Source organism: Phascolarctos cinereus, unplaced genomic scaffold (genome assembly GCF_003287225.1).
Source record: "Phascolarctos cinereus isolate Bilbo 61053 unplaced genomic scaffold, phaCin_HiC Scaffold_3;HRSCAF=262, whole genome shotgun sequence".
NCBI classification, from domain to species: Eukaryota; Metazoa; Chordata; class Mammalia; order Diprotodontia; family Phascolarctidae; genus Phascolarctos; species Phascolarctos cinereus.
Genome location: NW_027555736.1, coordinates 238520239 through 238546168, shown reverse-complemented (window position 1 = coordinate 238546168; position 25930 = coordinate 238520239). Strand labels below are relative to the sequence as shown.

Sequence of the window (25930 nt, the reverse complement as noted above, 5' to 3'; positions counted from 1 at the left end):
TTTTCCTCATACACAGTTCCCAGTATCCTCCATCATTGAAATCACAGGTCCAGTACGGAAAAGCAACAAGAGACTTATATGTACACTCCATTTTAAAGAAGTCCAAGTTCTCCATATCTGATGCTTATATAGCACTTTGAAGGTATGCAAGTCACTCTTCATGTATCATCTCATTTGTACCTATTGTGAGATAGGTTCCATGAGCATTATTTCTATCTTCGAGCGCCATGAAGGGACACTCAGAGCACTTTGTGCCCAATGTCACCCAGTAGGGAGAGTCAGGTCTTTTGGATTCTGAGCCCGGCATTCCTGCCACCACACCCACCTCTGGGCCACTAGATAATGTCACAAAAAGGAAACACTAAGAAAACTAGGGTTGGGTGACCCCAAATTAAGCACTCTTCTATTAGAATTTGAACTCAGTTAGTCCCAAGGAACTCTTGAGAAGAACTCGAGGGAAAACAAATGCTTTATTTTGCAATGCAAAACCAGAGAACGCCAACTCACAGGAAGCAGATTTGCTGGGTTTTATCCGACAAGCCAAAGGACCCTCAGGAAAGTTTTCTGCAACCTGGGGAAGGACTGCTACTACCAGACCAAGTGTTTATTCATTAAATTATTATCTTTCCCACCACCGAGTCATCCATTTCATTCCCCTAAAAGGTGCTCTTAAGATGTTAGGTATCTTACACAGCAGGCAAACAGCAATTAAAATGACAGAAAACAGCATTCTATATGTTAACATATCAATGTCTTCTTGGGGAGGATACACAGGTAGATTTTAGGAAAAGTTAATCATTATGATTTAGGTTGAAAAAGTTGATCGTCAGAGCCAATACATGTTTTCCTGGCCTCAGTATTATGCAATAGGCCTTTGAATGTAGAGTAAGCCTTATTCAAATTACTTTGGCACCATAAGAATGCTGAGCTTTGGAAGGGTGATAGTTTTACTACACTCAGTGCTCTGGTCAGTTCAGATCTGACCTAGGACGCTCAGTTGCGCCCATCACATTTTAAGAAGGAGGTGGACAGAACTAATTCATGTGCAGAGGTGAGTGGCAGGAATGGGGAAAGCTCTCAATTCCACACCATGCAAGATTTGGCTGAAGGAACTTGGGGAGTTCAGCCTAGAGAAGACTCAGACAACATAACAGCTGTGCTCTTAAGTAGCTTCAGGATTGTCAAGTGGAAGAATTAAGACTTATTCTGCTTGGCCCCAGAGGGTAGAATGAGAACCAATGGGTCAAAGCTACAGAGAGATCTACTTGTAGCATATTCCCAGAGTCTATCTCAAAGGTTAAAAAATGTTATTTTCGATCATTTTGTTGTTGTTTGCCTGCAGAGTATTATACTCAGTTCCACATGAGGGAAACGAACAATCAAAGACGTCCACAAATGGAATGGGTCACCTTGGGAAATTTCTAGATCCCTCGGCTACATGCCATCAAACAAGATCTGAATGGCTACTGGTGATATTTGTTGTACGGGAGGGTCATACTTTGGTTAAGCCAGATGACCTCTGACGTCAGTTCCTTTCCAATTCTATGATGTTAATAATAATAATAGCTCATCTTTATATAGCACTATATAAAGTTTACAAAGCATTTTACATTTTATCCCCACAACAACCCTGTGGAGTACTATTATCCTTGCTATCCTAAAAATGAGGAAACTGAGGTTCAGAGAAGTGATTTGTCCAAGGTCCATTCCAAAGCTCAGTAGCTGGTGGTGGGACTTGAGCCCAAACCTTCCTGACGTCGAGTTCAGTAGCCTACCACTGCACCACACTACTTTTCTCATGCTTTATTAAATTCAGTCTATGATCCCTTTTTCAAATCCTTTCCGTTCTCCTATTCTTTTTTGTCTCTCCTCCAACCCTGCCCCCTGGCTTTTAAACTGGGAGATGAAGGTAATGATATCAATTGCCTGGATTCTAGCAAAGCATTTGATAGAGTGTGATATATTCCACACTCTTCCTGTAGAGAAGATTGAGACACGGAACAGACGGTGTTACAAGTACCTGGAGTCAGATGTGGTTGAATGGACTCAAGGAGTGATCATTAATAGTTCAATGCTTATGTGGCAGGACCCCTCCAATGGAATGCCTCAGGGATCTATGGTTGGACCTGGGCTGTTTAACATTTTTTAGTAATAGTACAGATAGCATGCTCAAATCTACAAATTTGGCAAAGCTAGAAAAGGCACCTAATACACTGGATAAGAGACTCAGCATCCAAACACAGATTGACTAGCTAGAGTTTTAGATCAAATCTAAGAAAATGAAACTCAAAGGGATAAATGTAAATGGGTTCAAAAAATTCAATTTTGCAAGTACAGGATTAAGGGAGATGTAATTAGATAGTAGTTTAGGTATGCCTGAAAAAGATCTGGGCAGTTTGATTGACTGTAAATTCAGTACGAGTCAGTAATATTCTATAGCAAACAAACAAAAAGCTAATGAGATCATGAGATGCTGTAAGAGAGGCAAAGGTTTTAGAGATTAGGATATACTACTCCTCTTGCTATACTTTGCCCTGGCCAGTCTTCATTTGGAATAATGTGTCCAGTTCTGGATGCCACAGTTTAAGGAGGACATTGATAGCCAGAAGAGCATCCAAAGGAGAGCAACCAGGAAGGTGAATGGCCTGGAATTCATATCACATTTAAAATTAAAAAAAAATATTTCCCCTCCAATTTTTAACATTCTTTTTTTTTTTAAATTTTGAGTTCCAAATTCTCTCTCTCTCTCTCTCTCTCCCTCTCTGCTTTCCCTCCCCTCTCCCTAAGATGGTAAGCAACCTTATAGGTTATATGTGTGGATGTTGGACATTATCAAGCCAAGACTGGATGGAACGCTGTTGATTATGCAATATTGGAGATTCCTTTTTGGATAAGCATTGGATATAGATGGCTGCTGAAGTACCTTCCAACTCTCAAATTCTGTGATTCTTTAAATCACTAAGTGACCAAGATATAAAGCATTGGGTGATTCCAGAACAGGTTTGAATTACTTTATTTGATTGAAAGATTGGATCAGTTCTTCATCTCTGATCTCTGCTTCTGTCTTCTCTGTTCATTCTGTATCCCACTCCTCCCCCAAAGCAAGAAGCTCTCCAAAGACATCCTAATTTTCTAAAGCCCTTAGCTCTCCATCAGTCCTGCAGAGGTAATGAAGCCAAACCACAAGGCAGTTCTACACCCCCCTCTGCCCCCCACTAAAGCACCTTAATAAACATGACCCTAACCCATGTGGAGCTGCTCTCTATATCCACTTCTCTAACCTATTATCATAGCATTTATCCCTTCTTCCTCCTGACAGTTGCTACATTCCTGCCCTTTATTTTCTCCAGACCTGTGATTTCATTTTTATAGCACATTAGCAACTATTCTGCAGCTTAGTCTTAGTTGCCTGGGGGTTCTGGGAAGTTAAGTGACTTGTCTGGGTTTACAAAGCTCATTATCAGAAGCAACTGGTGTCAGAGGTAGTACTATAATCTCAGTCTTGTCAATTCTGGAGCTCTCTCTCTCCATCCAATATATCATGATGCCTCTCACGTTATCTACTACAAAACTATGTGCTTCCTCCCCCCTCAATATGCTATAATCTCCTATTCCCAAATTGCCTATTAAACTTTGTTGAAAAGAATCAGTTCTTTGGACTTTCTACTTCGGGCTGAGACTTACCACACATTCATTAAATGACAATTTGTTGAGGTCATAGTGTAACATTTCTCCTCTCTGACCTCATTACACTCTTTTTTTTTAACATACACACATATTATTTTGCACTACTTCTTTGAGAGACAAAGAGAGTCCCTACAATGTAAGCTGAAAGAAGACCAACACCATTAGCTCCATTATATACCTCACCTAGCACAGTGTTTTCCACTCAGTGAATACTGCATTGGCAAATATTGTGTTCAGAGTACTGTGGGGTTCTTCTCTGTACTACATTATGCTCTACCACCCAGGGACCACAAAGCTCCCTGCTTTTTATTTTCCTATTACCAACTATTCTTCCAAATCTTTTCTTTCTACCTACCTGTAAGAATCTCCTACGTTCCTTTCATCATTCATTTTATCAACATCACATTTCCCCCTCAAGGCAACATCTCACACTATCTCTTTCCTCACTTTGACATTTGTTATTCCTCTTCTTTATCATTCTCATCCCCTTATATTCTATACCAAGTTCTTTCATTTGTGGTCCTGAAACATCTACTGTTATTCAAACTTTTCTCCTAGGTTTACGTTCTCTTTCCTTTATCCTTAGGCAATTATTCTGTCCCCTTAACAAAAGTTTCTCTGTTTTTCCTTACCATTAAAAAACTGAAAAGAGGAAGAAAAAGCCAGCATTTATTTATGCACTTGTATATACCGCACCCCCCCCCACCCCTTACAATCTGATGATGACTGTGACAATAGCACTTTTCATTTAGTGACTATTCAGAACCCTAGTGGCTGTACCTTTTTTTTTTTACTTAAATGGAGTAGGCAGAATATGATATAGAGAAAGCTGGGCCCAGTTTGTCACCACAGATTTAATTTCAGAGGATTAATAATCCCCATGAGAGATGATTCATGATGAAAGAGTAGACTACTAAAAATAATGATTTTCCATTTGCATCCCTGGTGTTTAGCACAGTACTTTGTACAAAGTAAATGCTTAATCAATGACCTTCTTTCCTTCCTTCCTCATTCCTCTGTTCCTTCTTCCTTCCGTCCTTTCCTTCACAAAGGAGGGGGGAAGGGTCAACATTTATAAAATCAAGAAAATAGTGGCCTCCCTTTTTGTGAGTGGCTGGCACAGAATCAGTCCAAAGTTAGCTCCTCCTTGACTCCTCATCCTACCAGTTATTTGATTTCTGAAAGGTAATACCAATAATATACTCAAAATACCAAAAGCTTGTCCACTAATCTTTTATGGCACCCAAATCTGCCAAAGTTAGTGGTCTTCTGTACTTAAAAACTTTAAATAAAGCTGATCTCAGATGAAGGTGGACATGTGGATATTCTGAGGCTGCTAAGGCCTACAAGAGGCACTTTTACTGTCTCATTTGAAATATCACAGATAAGTCTGCATACTCCTCAGTGCCTAACTGCCTTTTATTTAAACAACCAACAAAAAAAATCCTATCCAAAGAACTAAGTGTAGGAGAGGCCCTGGGGGAAAGAAGGAAGGAAGCAAAGATAAATTTGAATTATTGGGTTCTGAAAGGCAAATGCTAAATTGCTTTTCAAAAGAACTCATGTGAAATCTAGTGAAAAACAAAAACAAAAAAAAAAGGGGTCAGAGGCATGTCAGTTATAATAGCAGATTTATTCAAAAAAAAGCCAAGGCAAAGCACCCTAAAAACCCACAGGTTTATTCATTCAGCACATAAATGTCAACATGTAATATCATAGCAAATTCAGAAAAGATTTAATTTGTAACTTTTAGAAATACTTAATTATATTTCAAACACTTTATTACCTTTTCTCATCCTTTCTGCTTGTTCCTTCCACTGTTTAACTTCATTTTCATTAACCAACCTATATAAACAGAGCAAGATGTTGATGTAGCATTCATTACTAAATAAAAATATCTAAAAGTTTCCTTACTAAATAAATACATAAGGCCAAAGGTGTTTTAAAAAAATCCACTTCAGAGAAATTACCAAATTGCCTAAAAATAAACATGTAAAAGGTCTCTTGAAATCATCTATGATAGATGTAATTATCAATGCAGTGCAATGCAATGTGGTATGGCGCATAAAGAACTGGACTTGAGGCCAGGAAAACCTGGATGGAAATCCTACCTCTGACACATAATGGCTATGCAACCTTGGACAAATCATTTAACTTCTAAGTTTCCTATACCATTAAAACCACAAATCCAGTTCCTGATCCCTTTTCCTTATTAAAAAAAAATGTATAGTATTTACTAGTATTTTGGAATGAATGAAGTACAGGTGTTTGGTGTATTTGTGAAGAGAGCATAGTATACATTAGCATAGCATGTAAAAAAAAAAAGGAAGAAACTTACATTCGTACAACATTTTTGACATTAAAATTTTCTAGAGGAGTAGAATTGGGGTCCTGCCCTTTGTCATTCTGTATAACAATCTGTTGTACAATTCTATCTAGTAGCAGCCAATACTGGACTGTGTTTCCACTTCTCTTGTCTAAAAGAGAGAAAGAAAGAACATAAAAGAAAAATTAAATGTGTAATTATGCTAACTTCTCATGAAAGGGAGGCTCCTGCCCCTGACAAGCATTCTAGGCCAGAGGTGTCAAACTCTAGTAGACAGCAAGGGAAAGGAAGAGGATATTTAAAAGTATTTATATTATCTATACCAACAACCCTCAAAGTTCTTGGAGATCAGGGGACTATAGATTCACAGCTGGAAGGGACTGGAGAGTTCCAATCACTCCATCTTATAGATGAAGGAATCAAAGCCCAGAAAGGTTGACTTGCCCAAGATGGTAATACCCTCCCTAGTGTTGCGCTCTCCACCTTCTTCTAAAAGGACTGTGAGGTATACATTCACTTTTAAACTTAATTATAATTTGTTCTATTCTGAAAATTTCATAGTATCCCTTTAAATAACTGAAAATGCCTTGGTGGGGAGGGTGGTGTGTGTCAGTAAACTATGACCTCAGGCCCAAATTCCACCTTCCTCCAACTAGCGAAGAAAGGGTCCTCTCTGATAATATCTAAAATGTTAACCACTATACTTTTAATCTTAGTCCACATGAAAATGGTGTCTCTACTTACAAGGCATCTGGAGACAGTGGTACAGGATAGACATGAAGTGAGGGTAAGCTTCACTGTGAGTCAACCTCTTCCTTGTCAGCTCAAACATTTGTGTTGCACTTTTTGTGTCTATGTGAACCTATTTCACATAAAAAGCAAATCTAAGTCAAACATTCAGGTCTTCTGAGGCCATCTGATATTTTCATAGGATTCACTTAATGCAAGGTAACCAAATTTACATTGAACAACTTAATTCAAACATTTCAGTACCAGGAGAAAACAAGACAGAGAGAAGAGAGCCAAATTAGGAGGGGAGGGAGGGAGGGAGGGAGAGGGAGAAAAAAGGAGAGAGGGGGAGAGAGAGAGAGAGAGGAGGGAGAGAGAGAGAGAGAGGGAGAGAGAGAGAGAGAGAGACAGAGAGAGAGAGAGAAGAATAGGAAAAGAAAGGGGGAGGGAGAGGTGAAGGAAGGAAGGAGACAAAGGAGAAGAGGAAAAGGATAGAGAGAGAAGGAGGAGGAAAGAGAGGGAAGGAAAGGAGGGGGAGAAGAAGGAAGAGGGAGAGAGGAAGAATATACATATTATTTATATACACACACACACACACATATATATGTATATATATATAATATACACACACATGCATACACACATATTAATACTACACATATATCAGATATCACCTGATCTATATCAGAACCATCATATATGTGTACATATACTTATACATGATAATTCCAGAACAAAGAGCATTTCTCTCATATATGGCGAATAAGCCAATCACCAATAATCGAAATAGTCATGCACATACACACCAATTCAAATCTTTTGGCAAATTCCAGCTCATCTTCATTTCTGAGCATTTCAAAAAAATCTAAGTGCCTGACAAAAAAAAAAGAAAAGAAAAAATTCAAAGAAATGTAATTAAAAGCCAAAAACAGTCTAGGAATGCCTACAATTAATTACAAGGGTTCGAACTCTGGATTTGGAGAGGGTCTAAAGTACTAAAAGGAATCAAGACAAACACCATCAAAATAAAATTATAAGGAACATGTACAACATAGGGATGAGACTTTTCACCATTTGGGAAGTCTAGATTTCTCAAAAAATCCCTTAAAGAAACTACAAATTGAATAAGGAAACCTGTTGCCTACAGCTGGCAGGAAGTTAGAAGACTTGTCATAGAAACAGTGATAAGACTGTAAGAGACAGAGGACAAAAAAGGCAAAAGTGAGAATGAGCAATACTTAATGGTTTAACTTACCTGTCTAGTGTCAAGTTTTCATGTTCCCTTAATTTATCTATTACAGGCTGAATTCCTAACATCAAAAATTCATATCGAAGATGAAGTCTAAAGTCCAAACTTTCCTGAAAGGAAGCACAATTAAGCACATTTAAAGTTTTCTGAATATGGACATCAAGTAGATTTTGATCAAAATTTTATTTAAATGCAAAAGCACAAAATGTTCCTACCACTCCAGCCCCTTGGCTTAGTACTGCATTAATGAAGGACATGATGGCTGTCTTGAGGTTCACTTCATCCCGGTATCGGCCTGTGCTTTTATCCAAGTCATTAATTAGCGTCTATCAAGTGCACAAATAGATAATGAAAAGGGTTGAATCAGAGCTAGCATGATATTAAATTAATTTTATTAAACTTTCCAGTACTTTGAAGCTCAAAAAAATCTAGTGTTTACTTATCATAATTACCTTAAGAGTCCTCATTTTAAAAGTTAAGATATTTTATGTCCCTAAAATGCTACTAGATTTAAATTCATATGGAAAATGCACCTGGTATGTAGGTATCTGTGCATTCGGCCCTCAATTTCTGATCTTTATGACTGGTTAATAAAATGGTTGCATCAAGTTTTCCAAACTTGTCCCCCTAAAATCAAATGGATAATTGGGAATTTCTCAAGGAAGATTCCTCCTTTTGAAGAGATAGACAATGTTTATTACAAATCCCAGTTAAGGATACCACAAAAGGTGATACATTAAAAGAGCAATGTTGCAATTCACGAGGCCCCATATCTTTGGTTTGGTCAGGGACAGGCATCATCTCCCACTGAAACCAAGACAAAAATGGTTGAGGGAACAGGACTAGACTCTTAAGTGACGTTAAGTATAATCATCTTCAAAATGGAAAGGAATAATTTATGGTCCTACTTCAAAAACAAGTCTATTTTGCAAGCATGTGACTTATGAATTAGAGACCACATACCTGAAAACGAGTTCTTTCACTGGCATACTTCTGGTAATGTAGCATGGCCTGCAGAACTTTTTTGTGACCTCCGGGAACCAGGCACACAGCGCCCATGATTTCCAGCACTGCCACCTTTGTCTTAATGTTCTCAGTGCTCAGACTCTGAGCAATTACATTAATACTCTCTGAATGGGCCATAACATGAGCCCGGCCTTGAGAGTTATTCATTAGCGCTTTTATACATCCAATAAGTGAGGTATGTATTTGAGACTCTGATGTCTCATAGTCCATGGTTTTTAGAAAGTTCAGAATACATGATAAGCCATCTAAATCAATAAATCTGGTTACAAACCTGTCAGGAAAATAGATTAAAATTAAGACAACTGAAAGTGCTTCCTGTCTGCTCCTCCACCCCCTCTCAACCCTCAATACCAACACAGTTCTTAAGCAGAAAATCTGTCTAATGCTTAAGACTTGACCAATATCGGAACTCTGCTCTGATATTTTTTTACTGCAGAGCTATACACAGGGCTGATCATCCTTTGAATCTCATTATTACTCAGAAGTGTTCCATTTTTCATAGTGAGAAATGTAAACACTCCTCTCTAAATGACTGTAACCTTCTATGCTTTCTCTTCCTATATCTCACTTCTCCTAAATCTATACTTTGCCCTCACTGAAGGCTCCAATCCTTCTATTCCTCAGTACTTTCTCAGGCCATTACCCCTTCTCTGACTTCGCTATCCTCCCTTACCAATCTTGACTCTATATTTAACCAATTAGGTTTCATACAAAGAGGACTGGGTTAATGAAACATCAAAAGGAACTTATTAAAATATCAATTATAAGGCTTTCCCATGGCATAGATTTATGTCTTAATGGTAAGGCAATGGTATAGCTATGGAAAATCTCAACTGATGGATCTTCTCTCATAATAACACTTACAGATGACAAGAATCACACAGAAAATAGGGAGTTGTAAAGGAAATAATCTTTTTTTTTCCAGATTGTAGTTATGCATTTATTTCTTCATTATACCCAGTCTCAATGTATTTTAGTATACTATTGAACTCTGCTTCTCTACTATCCCCTTCCTCCATATAAATGGTGGAGTAAGAATATTTGTAAATACTAGGCCAGTTTAGCACTAAATATATGGAGTCTAGATGACTAATTCATAGATATTCACAGATCAGGGTACCAGTGGAGCCTGCATTTCTTCCTGAAAGCTTTGAATCATGGTTGTAAAACACATCTACAAAGCATTCCATATCCCTTAGGTCTCTCAACTAAGACACTCTTATTCTTCAAAAAGTATACCTGAAGATAGCTTCTAAGAGGCAGTAGAGAAAGTATAAATTTTTATTTATAGATTTATATTACATAAATTTATAAAAAAAGTATGTATTGATATTGCTTTATACATACATATATATATATATATATATGTATATATAAATTACATGTAATTTATATAAAGGAGATATAATTTTTTAGTGCTATTTCACAATACACAGGTCTTATGATTTAAAAAAAAAAGGTTCAAACATTTGACCTAAAGTTTCCGTGGAGAAACTAGCAAACACAATTCCCTTGTCCATATCTTACCAACATCGGAAAAAAACACCTATAGAATTGTGTACGACAGTCCTAAGTGAAGAAGATCCCAGTTATTTCTTTTAACAATGAGTTTTCCTATCACAGAGACCAAGATTTTGTCCTCACAAATGAATGGGTGTTTGTGATATATGCATTTAGTACTTTGGGGGGGGGGAAGGAAGAGAAGAGACAGATGGACTTTATATCTTGCAATTATCTAGCTTTCTTTTACATATTTGTGTATGTATCATATTCCCCTAAAAAAGGGTAAGCTCAAAGAAAATAGTGACCATGGCTTACTTATATTAGCATATCTGCTGGTGCTATGCACAGAATAGGGGTTTAATAAATATCTACTGAAATGAGAAGAAAGTAGATGGATAGGAATGTAGATGGAAGATAGTAGGGGCAGCCAGGTAGTGCAGTGGATAGAAGGCTGGGCCTAGAGTCAGGAAGACTAATCTTGCTGAGTTCAAATCTGGTCTTAGATACTTCCTAGCTGTGTGACTCTGGGCAAGTCCCTTAATTCTGTGTGCCCAATTTCCTCATCCATAAAATGAGCTGGGGAAGGAAATGGCAAATCACTCCAGCATCTTTGCTGAGAAAACTCAAAATGGGGTCACAGAGAGTCAGACACAACTGAAAAAAAAATAACAAAAAGATGCATAGGAGGAGGTAGAACCATGGTGAGAATAGCCTTCTCTTATAGGACCTGTTGGATCATTTGGGATCTTACGCTGACTTTCTCATACTTCTGACTTCTCCTTAAGACTATCTTTAGAAACTCTGAAGAGATACAAAGCTGGATTAAGTCATTAAAAGACTCATTTTCATAATTTCTTCCCATAGAGAGTGAACATGCCTCTGCCAGACAACTAATTGACAGAAGGCTAGTTAGATCTCACCTAATTTATATTTCACTGTCAGTTTCTTCATCTTAGAAATAGGCAGTAATAGTACTTTGTCCTAACTACCCCCACAGGGTTGTTGTAGGGATCAAAGGAGATAATGGGCATGAAAGTGCTTCGTAATCATAAACCACTGCACCAACATAAACTATCTGATAATGGGAGAACCTTCTTATTTTCCAGTCATCTGATGTAGACCGTAAGATGGAGATCTAACCAAAGTTGATGTGCCAGCTGTACTTCATTCTGAGCACCTGGATAATCCTCAATCACTATGAAACCCCACGGGAGCTCTTGGAAAATGGCGGGTGAGGCAGCTCTGCAGTGAGGGGCAGGTGGAAGAGAGGAATTCTCAACACCACAGAACCTCCTGCCAAGTGCCAACCGGAGGAAAGACAGAAAAAATTGACCTGAGAGAAAAGAAGTACCTCATAGGTTTTGTCCTCAGTGCAGTCTTCAAACTTTCTATTGTTTTACTTCTTTCTTCTTCCTCTTCTTTTTCTAAAATTAGCAAGGATTTTCTCTATGGGAAGAGAGTGAAATGGAGGTGGAATCACAAACTGGTTCTCCTTACAGGTCAATAAAATCACAACAAAGTCACAAGTCCATAGCAGGGATAACAGCTCTGTTATTGACCGAGTTAATGAAAATAAGCCATGCAAAAATTGATAACTTCTAGATCAAAACCCATGGCAACCAACTCCAAGGACCATCTACATACTCCTGTTATATTAGGCCTCAGTCATTTTAAGAATGCTGCAAGGACCACCTACGGTCTCAGAAGAATGAAAATGAAACCCAGTACCCATCTCTTGCTAGAGAGGCAAATGACTTAAAATGCAAAATGAGACATGTTTTTGAACACAGCCAATAAATATAAAAATTTGCTTTTCTTTATTTTTTATTTTATTCTTTTTATATTTTATTTTTATTTATAAATTTATATATATTCTTTATTTTAGCTTATTTTGTATGAGTGTTCTTTTCTTCTTTTTCCCCTCTTTCTTTCTTGCTGTTCCTTTTCTCTGTCTTTGGTGAGTTCCTCTGGTTTCCATTTTGAGGAGGGGTCCAAGTTGGACATACTTCACTACCACTCTAGGAGTACCTCTTCCACCCCTCCCTTTTGTGTGCTGTCTTCTTCCACTAGAATGTAAGCTCGAGGGTAAGGACTTTTTTTCTTCTTATATTAGCTCCTTGAGGGTAAGGACTTTTTTTTTCTTCTTTTAGTAGCTCCTTGAGGGTAAGGACTTTTTTTTTCTTCTTATATTAGTTAATATAGCTAAGCATAAGGCATAGCACATATCATAATCATTCATCAAATGCTTGTTGTCTACCTGCCTTTTGGTCAACAAAACTTTGTTTTGCAGGGAATGAAAGGAATGAAAATAAGTGTTTTTTAATTAGAAAAATAATAATTAAATTTCAATAAAAATGTCTTAGTCACAGCAAATATTTGAAACAAGTCAGAGTTTGGAAATACTTTGTATATACGGAAATAGATACACAAAAAATGCATCTTATAATCATACTGTAATGTAGATCTTCTGATTGCACAAAATGGAGATTAAATCCATAGTCAGATACTATATTTCTAGCCACCGAAGTCTAAAAGAGAAGTCTACTTCATACTGTGGGAATACAGGGAGCAAATAAAAAGCAGTCAAGAGGGTACCTGAGATCAGAGAGATTTTGTTACAAAAGTTCAGTGAGGTTCCTCTAGAGCTTTCCCTGACTCCTAAGATCACTGAGCCCCAGAGGAAAGCTGGGGAAGTGAAGATACATAAATTCAAATGCGCTTGCTCTCTTGGGATATAAAAGCTCTTTGTGAATAGGTAATAAGCCTTATTCAGTCTTTGTACAGGGCCAAGTGTACCATGTAAAGCAGATAAATTTAAATTCTTCTAAAAAAAATCAAAAGAATAGTTAAATTTGGCCTCATAAATAAATATAATCCTTATGGACAACTACCCCGAGGATCAGCTTCTTCACTTGAAGATGTTATTTAGGCAATGAGGACACTTCTGGCATTACTTTCTAAGGGTTCTTTTGAGAGCTAACTCAAATAAAAGCGCTGATAAACTACTCCAAGAATATGATAATTGAATATGCAAATCTTATTATTAATGCCTATAAGTTTGCAGACTTATTGAGAGGTCTATTCCCTTCCCCTCCATTTTATAGGATCTACTTTTTGTTTTTACAAATGTTCTTAATTCCCACTCTCTCATAAGCTCTTACTGATGCAATATAATCAATTACTTAAATACTACAAAGCTACTAGCTACTCTTTTTTATGCTTCAACTCAACCCATGCTGGACTAAATTCAGTTTTGCTACTTTTATTAGTATTCTGAGAAAATTTTTGCTTGAGAAAGAAGGAGGGAAGGACAGAAGGGGCTTCACTTAATTTATGTAGGTTTCAATAGCTCATACCCTCTTTTCTTCATTTCTATAGATCACTTAAAGGGTGGCTATAATACTTTTTAGTAAATCTGTGTGAGATATGCACATAAACAGTGGCAGTGTCAGATTTAAGTAATTTAAAGTCAAGGATTGAATGTTGAAAATTAAAAATAAATTTTTAAAAATAATAAAGTGAAGGATCACACTCTCCCTGCTTCTCTTTAATACAAGTATTTCACTTCAAAATGGGAAAGAGATGAGACCTGAAGGAAATGACTGCATCATTAGAATCCACAAAAACGGCAAATAACATGACAGTAAATTTAGAAGACACAATAATGTTCTGTTATGTTATTAGCTGTCTTCTTGCTGGTGATTCTGTTGGACAGCTAGCTGTCAGTATGTTACAGAAAATGAAGGTGCCCTGCAGAAACAGCCACTGAACTCCATCACTGTTTCTTGAAGCTCATTCACTGGAAAATTCAGCATATATCTCACAAAGAACATTTAATCTCCCCCACAGCTGAGGCAGTTTTAGATACTGAAGCAATAACTCTGAATTTGTAGCTAAGAATCAATTCATTTGTGAACATGACTTACCTGTTGCTAAGGCTGAATTGAACTCACCGAGTATTAACAAAAACAAGTCAGTTTTTTTAATAACTCATTTGATAATCAAATATCACAAGCAAATACTTTGCATTGTTGGCTATGAATACTGAATAAAGAATGCAATTATTCATTCTTTTCAGTATCCTTAAGCTAAGAAGCGTGGCTGAAGAAGAAATTTGCTTTTGCCTTTGTGGAATTAGGGGCTTTAAGAAACAGTTTTTGTTGAAAGAGAATTTAAAATGGAGCATTGCTGACTTTCTCTCAACCAAGGATAATCCGTGTCCTCTTCTGTACAGGAAGCTAATGAACTGACATTTAAGACAGAACCTGTTAGGTACAAACACTTTAGGGTAGGAAAGGGCAAGAGGTGAACTATACACTATTCTAGAATGTCTTTAGGACCAAAATGACCCCTCAAAAACCCATTCAATAGTTTCAAAAGTTGGCAAGCTTCACATTAAGAACTAGGTCTAAAATACTTTTTCATGATTTGGGAGCGTTGGGTCAAGTGCCCAAGTCACTGGGGCTCACTACTGCTTGTGAGATACTCATCTCCCAATATAAACTACTATGATAATCAAAAATGAGTATCATATATATATGTGTGTGAGCACAAGTCTGACCGTGCAGTCAGACTTCATAGCGTTTTGTTCTATATGGAACATAAACTATGGGGTAGCTGGCAGTCAGACGGAAGGAACTCTGGCAAAACAATTTTGTTGTCAATGCAAAACAGGCAAATGTGTGAGCTGTGGGCAAATGAGGTACTACAAACTCTCATGGGCTGTAATGACTATTCATATACCATGAAATGGGACTGAGTTCCTGCAAAAATTAGCTAGAAATTAAGCAGTATTTCTTTAGTTAGAAATAAACCATTCCTTAAGTATTCCTGTATTTAATATCATCTCTTCTTTTGCATGAGACTGTATCAAGAATCTGAACCAAGAAGGGTACACATCAAACCTATACAGTTGAATTTATCATACTGTTATTCACTCTTGAAAAGAACCCCTTAATAATATGTTGCTTTATAAAGGACAAAAACCTGTTTGTTATGAAGCATTAAATAAGTGAACCAAGTCAAAACATCATCTTCACTGAGGGCAATTCCATGCCCAATCCACGAGACAAAGGAATGGGAGATAGCTGTGTGAGCCTGGGCAAGTCACTTAACCCTGATTGCCTCACCAAAAAAGCAAAAAAAAAAAAAAAAAGAATGGGAGACCAGTAACAGCACCACCACCACCAGATCTGAGGTCACTCTCCAGAGATGAAGGATCCTGAGTGTTCTCTGGTCCTAGAGAATAAGCTCATTTAAAGATCTGATTTATGTCTTCTCTCACCCATTCCCCACCAGGTATTCAATATGAATCTCAGGTAGTTACCAGAGAGATCAACAGAAGTTGTGGGAGTTTTGGGTAACTTGAACAAAAAGGTATAAATCCTACCTGGTATCCTCTGATTTCATAAATGTTTTGTATTTGGTTTAACAACACGGCAGAATGGAAAGTATAATGGATCCGATATGAATCTAACATCCAAGTCTTGCCTCTGCCACTTGGGAAGGTAACAAAATATCCTTAGAAACCTTAGGTTCCTCATGTGAAAAAAAAATGGACTCCAGCTCTCCTGTTCTTTAGTTTTATTATATTAAACAAGGAGCTCCAGGCTTCATCGGGTCATGAAACACTGATTCCCTTTGGCCTTTGATTCTCATAAAGAGCTGACCCAATCCATTAAAAAGGAAGTGAGGATAAAAAAAAAAAAGAGGGGAACTGTAGGGTAAATGAAATAACGAATAACCTCTTTAATGCCTCTGGTATGTTCTTTGAAGTATCAATAGTATTCAGTTCCAGGATTTTGAATCAAGTACTGATCATAAGAGTGTAATAGATAGCCAAGGAAATGGGCAAGAAGTAGTGGGTCTCAAAGAACAGGCACATTTCAGAATATTGAAAACTTTCTAAAGTAGATTCAGCACTTATTTGTGCCAGGAAGGGCATAAAATAACCCACCTTTAATTTTATTTTGCCTAAAATTTTGAATGAAAGTTCTAAACTATGGTATTTAAGTACTTTTTAAACCACAGAATTTAGCAAGAAAATTTTAAATTCCTTAAATTTTAGATTCTTACTTATCAAAAAGAAATTTTTGCTTTCTGACGTTAAATAGCTTGTCTTAATAAGAAACATATTTTCTATCAGTTTCTTTCATCAAGAGCCTAATTTAAGAATTATGAAAACCTTTTTTACAAATATGTACATGGCCGCACTTTACTACCTTTGACTGGACAGCTGCAGAGACTTTTCCAATAGTCTCCAAGAACCTTTCACATTGCTGGGGCCATCACTAACATGCTGAAGTCATTCCTTTCTGATCCTTTTTTCCCCTTCTTTAAAAAAACATAACGTGGGGGAGTGATTAGTGACAATTGCGAAAGAAATAGATTTAGTCTCCACTTTCTGTTTTATTCTCCTTTAGCTTTTAGACTGGAAACCCTTAGAGTAGAGGCTTATTCCCTTATTTCTCCAGGCATTGCTTACGTTTGCCAGGCTAACAATTTGTTTAATATGCAATATTATTATATTTATATTATATTATTATATATTATTGTATAATGTTATATATTGTTACATGTATTATATTTAATATACAATATACAACAGCAATCAGAGCATCCACAAAGGGGAAAGCAGGACATGTAAAAGTTTAAGTCTTCAAAATTCTAGTAAAAATGTGAATAGTTCACTTATCATGAACCTATCATAGTCTGTTTCAAACTTTTGCAACAGCAGCAAAATATTGCGTTTCTAAACGTGGAAGATGAAGATTTGGTGAGCATAATGTTCAGTTTCAAACAAGGAGAGTTATAGGTAGGAAAATGAGTTCAAGATTACATTTTAATGAGAGAGAACATATTTTTTTTCTCCATAGAGGATTTCAAAGATGCAAGGTAAAAATGGGAAAAGCAACTTTTATGTAAGCTGTTACAGAAGGATGTGTTATGAACTACAAATTGTCAGATAGCCACTGAAAAGTTGGGGTAGGCTGGGAAGGAGAAAGATTACATTCTACAATTAGCAACCAAAATATTTATTTTCACTTAAGCTATTGAACATGAGAAATTTGGCCAGTTCATTTTTGTTGAATGTTTTACATTTAATTAACAATATGCTTTAGCTAATGTATACCCAGAATGGAGAGACTTACGTGCTCAAAATACATATTTTGGGCAAGTTAAGTACACTGCGCTAGGAATCCGTGTTCCAAGAGGATTCCCAAGGACATTTCAAGGCTATTTAGTTCACTTTAATTTTGTCAGTCATCCTGATATTTCCTTGTGTTTTATACTCCTGGAAGAATACACTGGCATTTCTGAAAGGAGAATCTGCCTACTTCTTTAGAGAGTAGAAGGATAAAAAGACCAGCAATCTATTACTGGATGAGACCTTGGAACTCACTCCCAAGTAATACAGGAAATATGAAGTATTAGTGGAAGAATTCAACTTAACTATATTAAAATTGCATTAATTTCCTAGGTGTTGCCCATGTATCCAGATGAGTAGTCACAGGGATGCAAGCTCAAGATGAATGTAAACCAGATTTCAGGAGATTAAATTTCCTGTTATAATATTAAAGTCATATTTTATTGCATGCTTTTACTTAGAACATATTGGAGAAATTATTTTACTGACTTTTTAAAAGAGGATCTTAACATGGATTGTCAAAAGATAACGGTATTAGAATGTCTTACCCAAGTGAAAATCTTCATAATTGATTCTAGGGTATTTACTGTGCAACAGTGCTTTGTACCAGGCTTATTTTTCCCCACTGTGTCATAATACATAAAATGTACCTACAGCAGCCATAGAGTTTAGCTGATCAATATAGAACTCAGGCCAACTTGTAGCTCCCTTGTTTTCTTCCTGATCCTAAAGGGGGAAAAAAGAAGATAGCAAAAATTAGATAACAGGAGAATAATATCTAATAAATGTTTACATGTACATAATTCCAGGGCAATGCTGAGTTGATAAATGGCATTCCTTTTCCAAAACATGCAGGTACTTTAGAGTAAAGCCCATATAGTCAGGTAATGAATCAATCCTCCAAAATGCCCACTTGACCGGGAAGATGTTCCTGATGCCATCTCCTCAGAGAAATCTACAGGTATGAAGAATAACATAGCCCCTGAAGGGCATTTTCTGGTTCACATAGCACATAGAAATAACAAGAATGCATTTTAGATGGTAAATCAATTATCATTGTCCATTCTCAAAGAGGACTAAAATGACATTACTATGTTTGGGTCAAAGTCCAGTGTGTCCAGCTGTGGCTGATAATACCAATACTAGCTCGGAAGGCTCTACCACAGGTTAGGCATAAATAATCCATATGAACATTTCGAGTGGATGTGTCTCTAAATTTGAGCTACTGTATGGTTAAGGCAAATCTTCAAAGATGCTTTTCAAATAACAGTCCCCTGAAGGCAATGAGTTTTATTGAATGGTCAAGTGGTCTCGAGGTTCTGAACTGCACCAACTACAGTATAGTAGGATGAATAAATGCAAATGAAACTATAAGCAAAAAACCTGTCCTAAATTATGCTTCAGGTTACTTCTTCATCATCATCATCATCATCACCACCACCACAATCTACATTTAAATAGTGCTTCAGTGATTTTGAAAGCACTTACATATGGTTTTTAGCTAGTCTTCATAATTCTATAACATAGAAAGGACAGGTATTGTCACCATTTTATAAACAACAAAACTGAGACAGAGAAATTAAGTGATAAGCTCAAGTTTACCTGGATAAAAGTGGCAGAGCTGGGAATAGAGCATTTTCTTTATTACCCAAACTATTACCTACTTATCCCTTCACAATAAAGCATTCTTATATTGGTTATTCAGCCTCCAGGGGACAGTTAAAAAAAAAAAGATTCATTGGGAGATGGCTAAATCTCCTGCAATAGATAAAAAATGGGGTAAAGAAGAAATAACACAGGATTTAGCCATTCCTCAAATGAAAAGTAGTGAGCTTCCTACATCTTGGTAAACGGTTCAAGAGAGGGAAATAGTGTCAGATTGATTAAAATGAAGATACAGCAGACCTGGGGTTAGAAGTCAGAAGTTTAGGCCTCATTGAGCTACCTGATCCTAATTCCTGACATAAACCCCAAACCTGCTTCAGTCTCCCTTCCCAGAGACTGACAAAGTGTAAATGGCCTAAGGCTAACCTAAGTCCCCAGTGCTACTGTGGATCACTGGGAATCATTAGGGCTACAGCCTGAATGGGAGGTAGGGATGAATGAGATGGGAATTAAATGTGTTGGTCTATAGTTCCAAATATTCCAACAAACAAATATTCCAAAAATATGATAGATGCATGTTTATGCATAAGAGCTACATTAGTAAAATTATCCTTCATACTAGAAAATAACACTACTTTGGGGGATTCCCAAACAATAGTGCAAGTGTGATTAAAATCAGAAATATGACCAGAGGTCTTTTCCAGGCTCAAGAGTACCATACAAACTACTTTATAGCTTGGAAAAATGGAACTCAGACATTCCTTTAGTTTGACAGTTCTGTATTTTCTTGTTTGTTTTCTCTTTTTTAAATGTATTATTTTAACCTTTTAAAAAAATGTGTTCCAAATTTTCTCCTTCCCAGCTCCTCCCCCATTCATTGAGAAGGAGAGCAATATATTAATTATACATATGAAATTATGCAAAGCATAGTCCCATATTTTCAAAGAACAATTAAAAATTTCTATTAAACATTTCTGCAGGAGAAAATAGAACTGTGACAATTGTTTACTATTTAATAATGTAGTAGATACATTTGTAACATTTGATTTAATAGCTGACAATTAAGGGTAACACTATGAAGGAATATGGCTAGGGACATATTATTGCTGTTATCATCATTATCCAAATCCAATTACCTATTGTAGTTGTTTCAAGTTGGAGCATTTTATTCTCTTGTTATAGTCAGTCAACTAGCTTTTATAAAGTACCTATAACATCCCAGGCATACTTCACCATAAAAAAAACTTTTTAAAGTCATTTTTCAGTCATCTGACTCTTTGTGACCCCATTTGGGTTTTCTCGGCAAAGATATTGGAGTAGTTTGCCATTTCCTTCTCCTGCTCATTTTACAGATGAGTAATTGAGGCAAACAGGTTTAAGTGACTTGCCTAGGGTCACACAGAATATCTGAGGTCAGATTTGAACTCATGAAGGTGAGTCTTCCTGATTCTAAGCCCAGTGCTCTATTGAACCACCTAGCTGCCCCACAAAACACTTTACTGTAAATAAATCTTTGGAGATAGATCTATTCTGAGAGGGAGGAAAATAAGTTTCATATTGGAGAGTCTCATGTAAAAGGGGTATGTACTACATTAAGCTGGTTAGCAAGTCTATATTCAGCAGCGTCCATGAACTTTATTTAGAAAGTAGGCACTAGACGATTGAACAAACACTAGAGAAATGGCTTTGATGTTGGACTCCGTTACACTTCAGAGTAGCACTGGATACAATTTTTACATAAGTAAACAAAATGGCTAGATTGTGGCCTAGATACTAGTCCGTAGCCCCACCTCCTTTGTATTTTTTTCCCCCTCCCCTCAAAGGATTACTAGGCTCAATTTCAACATTACTAGAGTATTTAAGAAGCCCAAATCCATAACTATTCAACGGAGTTTGGAGATACAAAAGGATAAAATGGTGCTGAGCTGAGGTAAATTTCCAAAAGTCAACCAAAATCATTTGTACATCAGAGATCATGTGAAGGCCTGCCCAAGTTAAGCTGTACTAGACACTATTACAGAAGAGAGGTTCTAAACCAGATAAGCAAGATTATTGTCTGTACTGACAGATTCCTTTACATGTTGTAAGCATGCAGTAATCTAAACAGATTATCAAAAGTAAACTTGATACTGTAGTCAAAACAGAAAAGAGGGGAGGGAGGGAACCCTCTGTAGCTGAATTTGAAATTGTCATACAAAATAAAGGAATTCAGATAGAAACCTTAATATATCTTTCTCAATAACTTGCTTTGTTGAATGTATATGTCACATACAAATTCTTCATGAGTGCGTGCCTTCTAAACTGTTCATGAATGGCAAAGAATCCAGTAAATAATGCCTTCTTAGAAATGAGAAAAGTTCTATCCCTTCTCAGTTGGATTTTTCCTCTCTCTCCACCCCCTTCTAAATCTCTCCATCTTCCAAATCATCAACCCTTTCAAAATATCTATTCCTTTAATCTATCCCAACCAAGGTGAGTGAGTAAAGGAGGGAAAAAAAGACCATGTTTTGCCACTTAAACATGAAAATATTATGTGGCCGAGTCCATATACATTCTCTATTCCTAGATTCAGGGAAAAGGGATCTATCCTTTAGGTTAGGTTTAGAGGTCAGCCCTCTGAGAAAGTATATTTATATTTGTCTAAAGAAATCACATAGTTGGTGTGAGCTGCCTCAGGGCTTAGATGATCAGATATCCCATTTTTATAGGGTTATGATGTTCTTGCTTACTTTTGCTTAATGAATGGAAAAGTTCTATCATCTTAGTAATGTCTCTCTTTTTTATTGATGCTTTTTCTTTTTTACATCAAAGTGATCTTGGAATATGCCCTTTCCCTTTCTCCTCTACCCAGTGAGCCTTCCTTTATATCTAACAGGAAAACAGTTAAACAAAAGTAATATACTGACTACATCTAACAATATGGTTTCCCACCTTTCTAAGGAAAGAAAGGAAGTATCTTTGTGTCTCCTGCCAAGAAAAGCTAAGTCATCATAATTGAACGATTTCCTTTTATTGTTCTTTCCATATACTACATTACATATGTAGGGTTTTCCCCCCTTGGTTCTGCTTACTTCACTCTTCACGAATTCATACAAGTCTTCCCATGTTTCTCTAAATTTCTCATATCAATTAGCAGAATGATTTCAGAAAAACCTGGAAAGACTTACATGAACTGATGCAAAGTGAAATGAGCAGAATCAGGAGAACACTGTACACAGCAACAGCTATGTTGCACAAAGACCAATTGTGAATGACTTAGCTATTCTCAGCAATTTAATGACTCAAAACAATTCCAAATGAGTTATGATGAAAAATGCCATTCATATCCACAGAAAGAACTGATAAGAGTCTGAATGAAGATTGACGCATACTATTTTTCACTTCATTTTTTTTTGGTCTGTGTCTTCACATGACTAAAATGGAAATATGTTTTGCATGATTGTGCATGTATAACCTGTATCAAACTGCTTTACTGTCTCAGGAAGGGAGATAATTTAGAACTTAAAACTTTAAAAAATGAATGTTAAAAATTGTCTTTACATGTAATTGGGAAAAAATAAAATATCATTCAAAACAAATGAATGAGTGAAGTTCTCCTATCAAGCATTGTCTGATGGCACAATAAAATTCTACTACATTCATTTACTACAATTTGTTTAGCTCTTCTCTAACCAAGGAGCACATTTTTTTTTAGAAGGCATCTAGGTAGTGTAGTGGATATAGCACTGGGCCTGGACTCAGGAAACCTGAGTTCAAATATTTCCTTAGACACTTACTAGCTCTGTGATCCTGAGCAAGGCACTTAACCTCTGTTTGACTCAGTTTCTCTGCACTGTAAAATGGTAGGTGCTAACTGGTAGACTAAAACCAAACTTTTAAAAAACAGCGAATTTACTAAGATTCATGAGCTTTTCCATTTATTAGAGTTGTAATAAGGATCAAATGAGGTAATACTTGTAAAGTGCTTAGCATGATGCCTGACAAATAGTAGGCATCACATAAATGCTTACACTCTCCCCCTTTCCCCTTGTTTCTGAGTTCTCTTTACCACAGAAAGCACCACTGTGAACATTTTGGAAAATAGATGAGACCTTTCTTTCTGTCCTTGATCTCCTAGGGGCACATGCTTAGCAATGTGATCTTTCAGCCCAAAGTTATGGGAATTTATGTAAGTATATCAATGTCTGTATGTACATAGGCACTGTCTAATTCCAAAATGTTTTTCAGAATGTTTAGACTAATTCACAACTCCTCCAAAGGAGTGCCTATCTTTGCATGGCCCCTCCACCACTGATTGTATTTATCTTTTGTCATCTTTGCCAATTTGCTGGATGTTAGGTGAACCTTCAGAGGTGTTTTAATTTGCATTTCTATCATTAATAATTTGGAATAATTTTATATATGGCAAATATTTTACAATTCTTCTTTTCAAAATATGTGTTCATATCCTTTCATCACTATGATGTGTCTCTTGCAATGCACAAGTTGCATCATTCTACACAGAAATACAAGATTGGTTGCAATATAGCAGTACTAGCATACAATGAGTGGTATTCACATCTCCATATTAACCCTTTTGTTCTCCATCACGTGGGTGACACAGCCAATTCTATCGATAAAAGACAAAATGCCAAGACCTAGGGCTGCTGCAAGAAAAAGAGTCGGAAAAATTTACAAATAAGCAAAATGGCAGTAATGATCATCCATTAAAATTCATGTTGATGAAATATACAAAATAAGCAAAAACACTAACATTTAGTGAATGCTACTGAAGCAATTTAAATTTTTCAAAATAATATTTTAATAGTGTTTTTGAGGGACCATGCCTGTGTTTTCATTAGTATAGAGAACACATAGTGAGGAAATACCCTTTATCAATGCAGCTGAATAAGAGAGTCCCCCTCTGTGGCACTGACAGCTTAAGTGACTTGCCCACAGACAACCAGCATAGACTGTCCATTTTTCCTTGCTACAGGAAAAGGGTTTAATGGTCATAGAACAGAGATATGGAAAGTCACACTGGACTGATATGGCTGACGTATTTAGCATTATAGTTGCTCAAAATGGCACAATTGTGCCCTTAAAAAGCTTCTTATACAGAATTTGCAACAATACAAAACAAAATACCTCACATAGAGCCAGTAAGTTCAAGAAGGACTTGAAGGCAGGTTTTCCTGGCTCCATGGTTGGTTTTCTACCTACTGCCATACTACCTCTTGTCTTTATAATATATGTAAATAGAATTCCATATATCATTTATCTTAGAAATATCAAAACATTTACCCCTTTTGTGTCATGTGACTCAATGAACAAATTTTAAAACCAAATGTACTTTCTAGAGATGTTCCTATGTACTGTTAAGAATTCTACTGACCACTTGTATCAATTGACCTAGAACGCAGAAAAAAAATACCAGGAGAATCTACGCAGGACACCCCAAAAGTCTTAGTGCAGTTTTAAAACTTTTATAATGGCTACATTTCTGTAAATGAAAACAAGATGCAGTTGAACTCAGATGAAAAGCAATGAAGGCAATTTGTTTAAAAAAAATGATGATAAAACACAACTATCTTTTCAAAAAATAGGGGTGTGTGTATGTGGCGGGGGTGATGGTGATGGTGGTAATAAAGGCTGAATATTGCACATGTTGTCAGATATGATCCATATTGATTTGGTTTTACTTAACTATTTTTCTTTGCTATGCACAAGGAAGGATCTGGAGGGTTTTAGGGTGGGGTTGGAGTTTTAAGAAAAGTCCTATTGGGCTGACATAGCTTATAGAGTTAGCGCTTCGCTGGCTCAGTCGAACAAGCATAACCACATACCCAGCAAGCACTTTATAAGGCACAGAAGTGTGCAACAATATAAAAGAAATTACTTCATCATACCTCACCATGTTTTGTCAAATCTTTAAGTTGTTTGGCATGTTTGCAATTTTTAGCCTAGCTGGTTAGTGAATTAACACATTTTAACATATCTATAAACTCTCAACACCATGTGGAAATCCAATCGATGGTGTCAATGACCTTTGCTGCCTCACATCTTGCTCCCAGACTTGCTGCTACCAGACCAGTTCGTCAGAATGCTAAAAAGCAGGTTTTGATATAACCTGCTCTTGGGAAAACAATCAAAGTGTGTTTATGATTTGCAGTATAACGCTTAATGTGAGACTATAAAGGAGAGCTCTGCTAGAAATCAGTATGTACAATGTGGAGAGAATCAAGTGAAGTAAATGATAGACAGATTCTGTGATTTCAGTTAGGAAAATATTCTTAAGATAGGTAGGAAATACACTAATGAGAACCGCATTTGTTATCTTTTAGAAGAAGGTTATTCTGTTTTCCCTTACTCATAGAAAGAACTAATAGCCATATGTGATCTTAAAATTATGTCAAAATCATAGGTTGAAGAAGTTGACTACTGCTCCGTATTGAGTTGAAAAGACTTGCAAAGAATATCTAAGAGTGCCAAATTAGTATGAGATCTTTCAATGCACGTTCTACTATAATCTGCTTCATGAAATAAAAGTTTCTGGAGGGATTATATATTTGGAGTGTGTAAATTTTTTTTTGTATCCCCAGTGCCACGTTTCTAGCAAAGAGTGGGCATTTAATAAATGTTTACTGAGTGATTACAAGAAGACTACAGGACAAGATGG

At 36.6% G+C, this 25930-nt stretch overlaps 1 protein-coding gene across 1 annotated transcript in view; it reads right to left on the bottom strand.

Moving 5' to 3' along the window:
* Positions 1–25930, bottom strand: part of DAAM1 (dishevelled associated activator of morphogenesis 1) — a 207742-nt gene that overhangs the window by 55215 nt on the left and 126597 nt on the right. The window contains 9 exon segments of the mRNA XM_078151516.1: positions 5474–5532; positions 6026–6164; positions 6758–6875; positions 7549–7615; positions 7998–8101; positions 8207–8317; positions 8955–9288; positions 11872–11966; positions 18322–18393. Of these exon segments, the coding sequence (XP_078007642.1) occupies positions 5474–5532; positions 6026–6164; positions 6758–6875; positions 7549–7615; positions 7998–8101; positions 8207–8317; positions 8955–9288; positions 11872–11966; positions 18322–18393 (1099 nt within the window).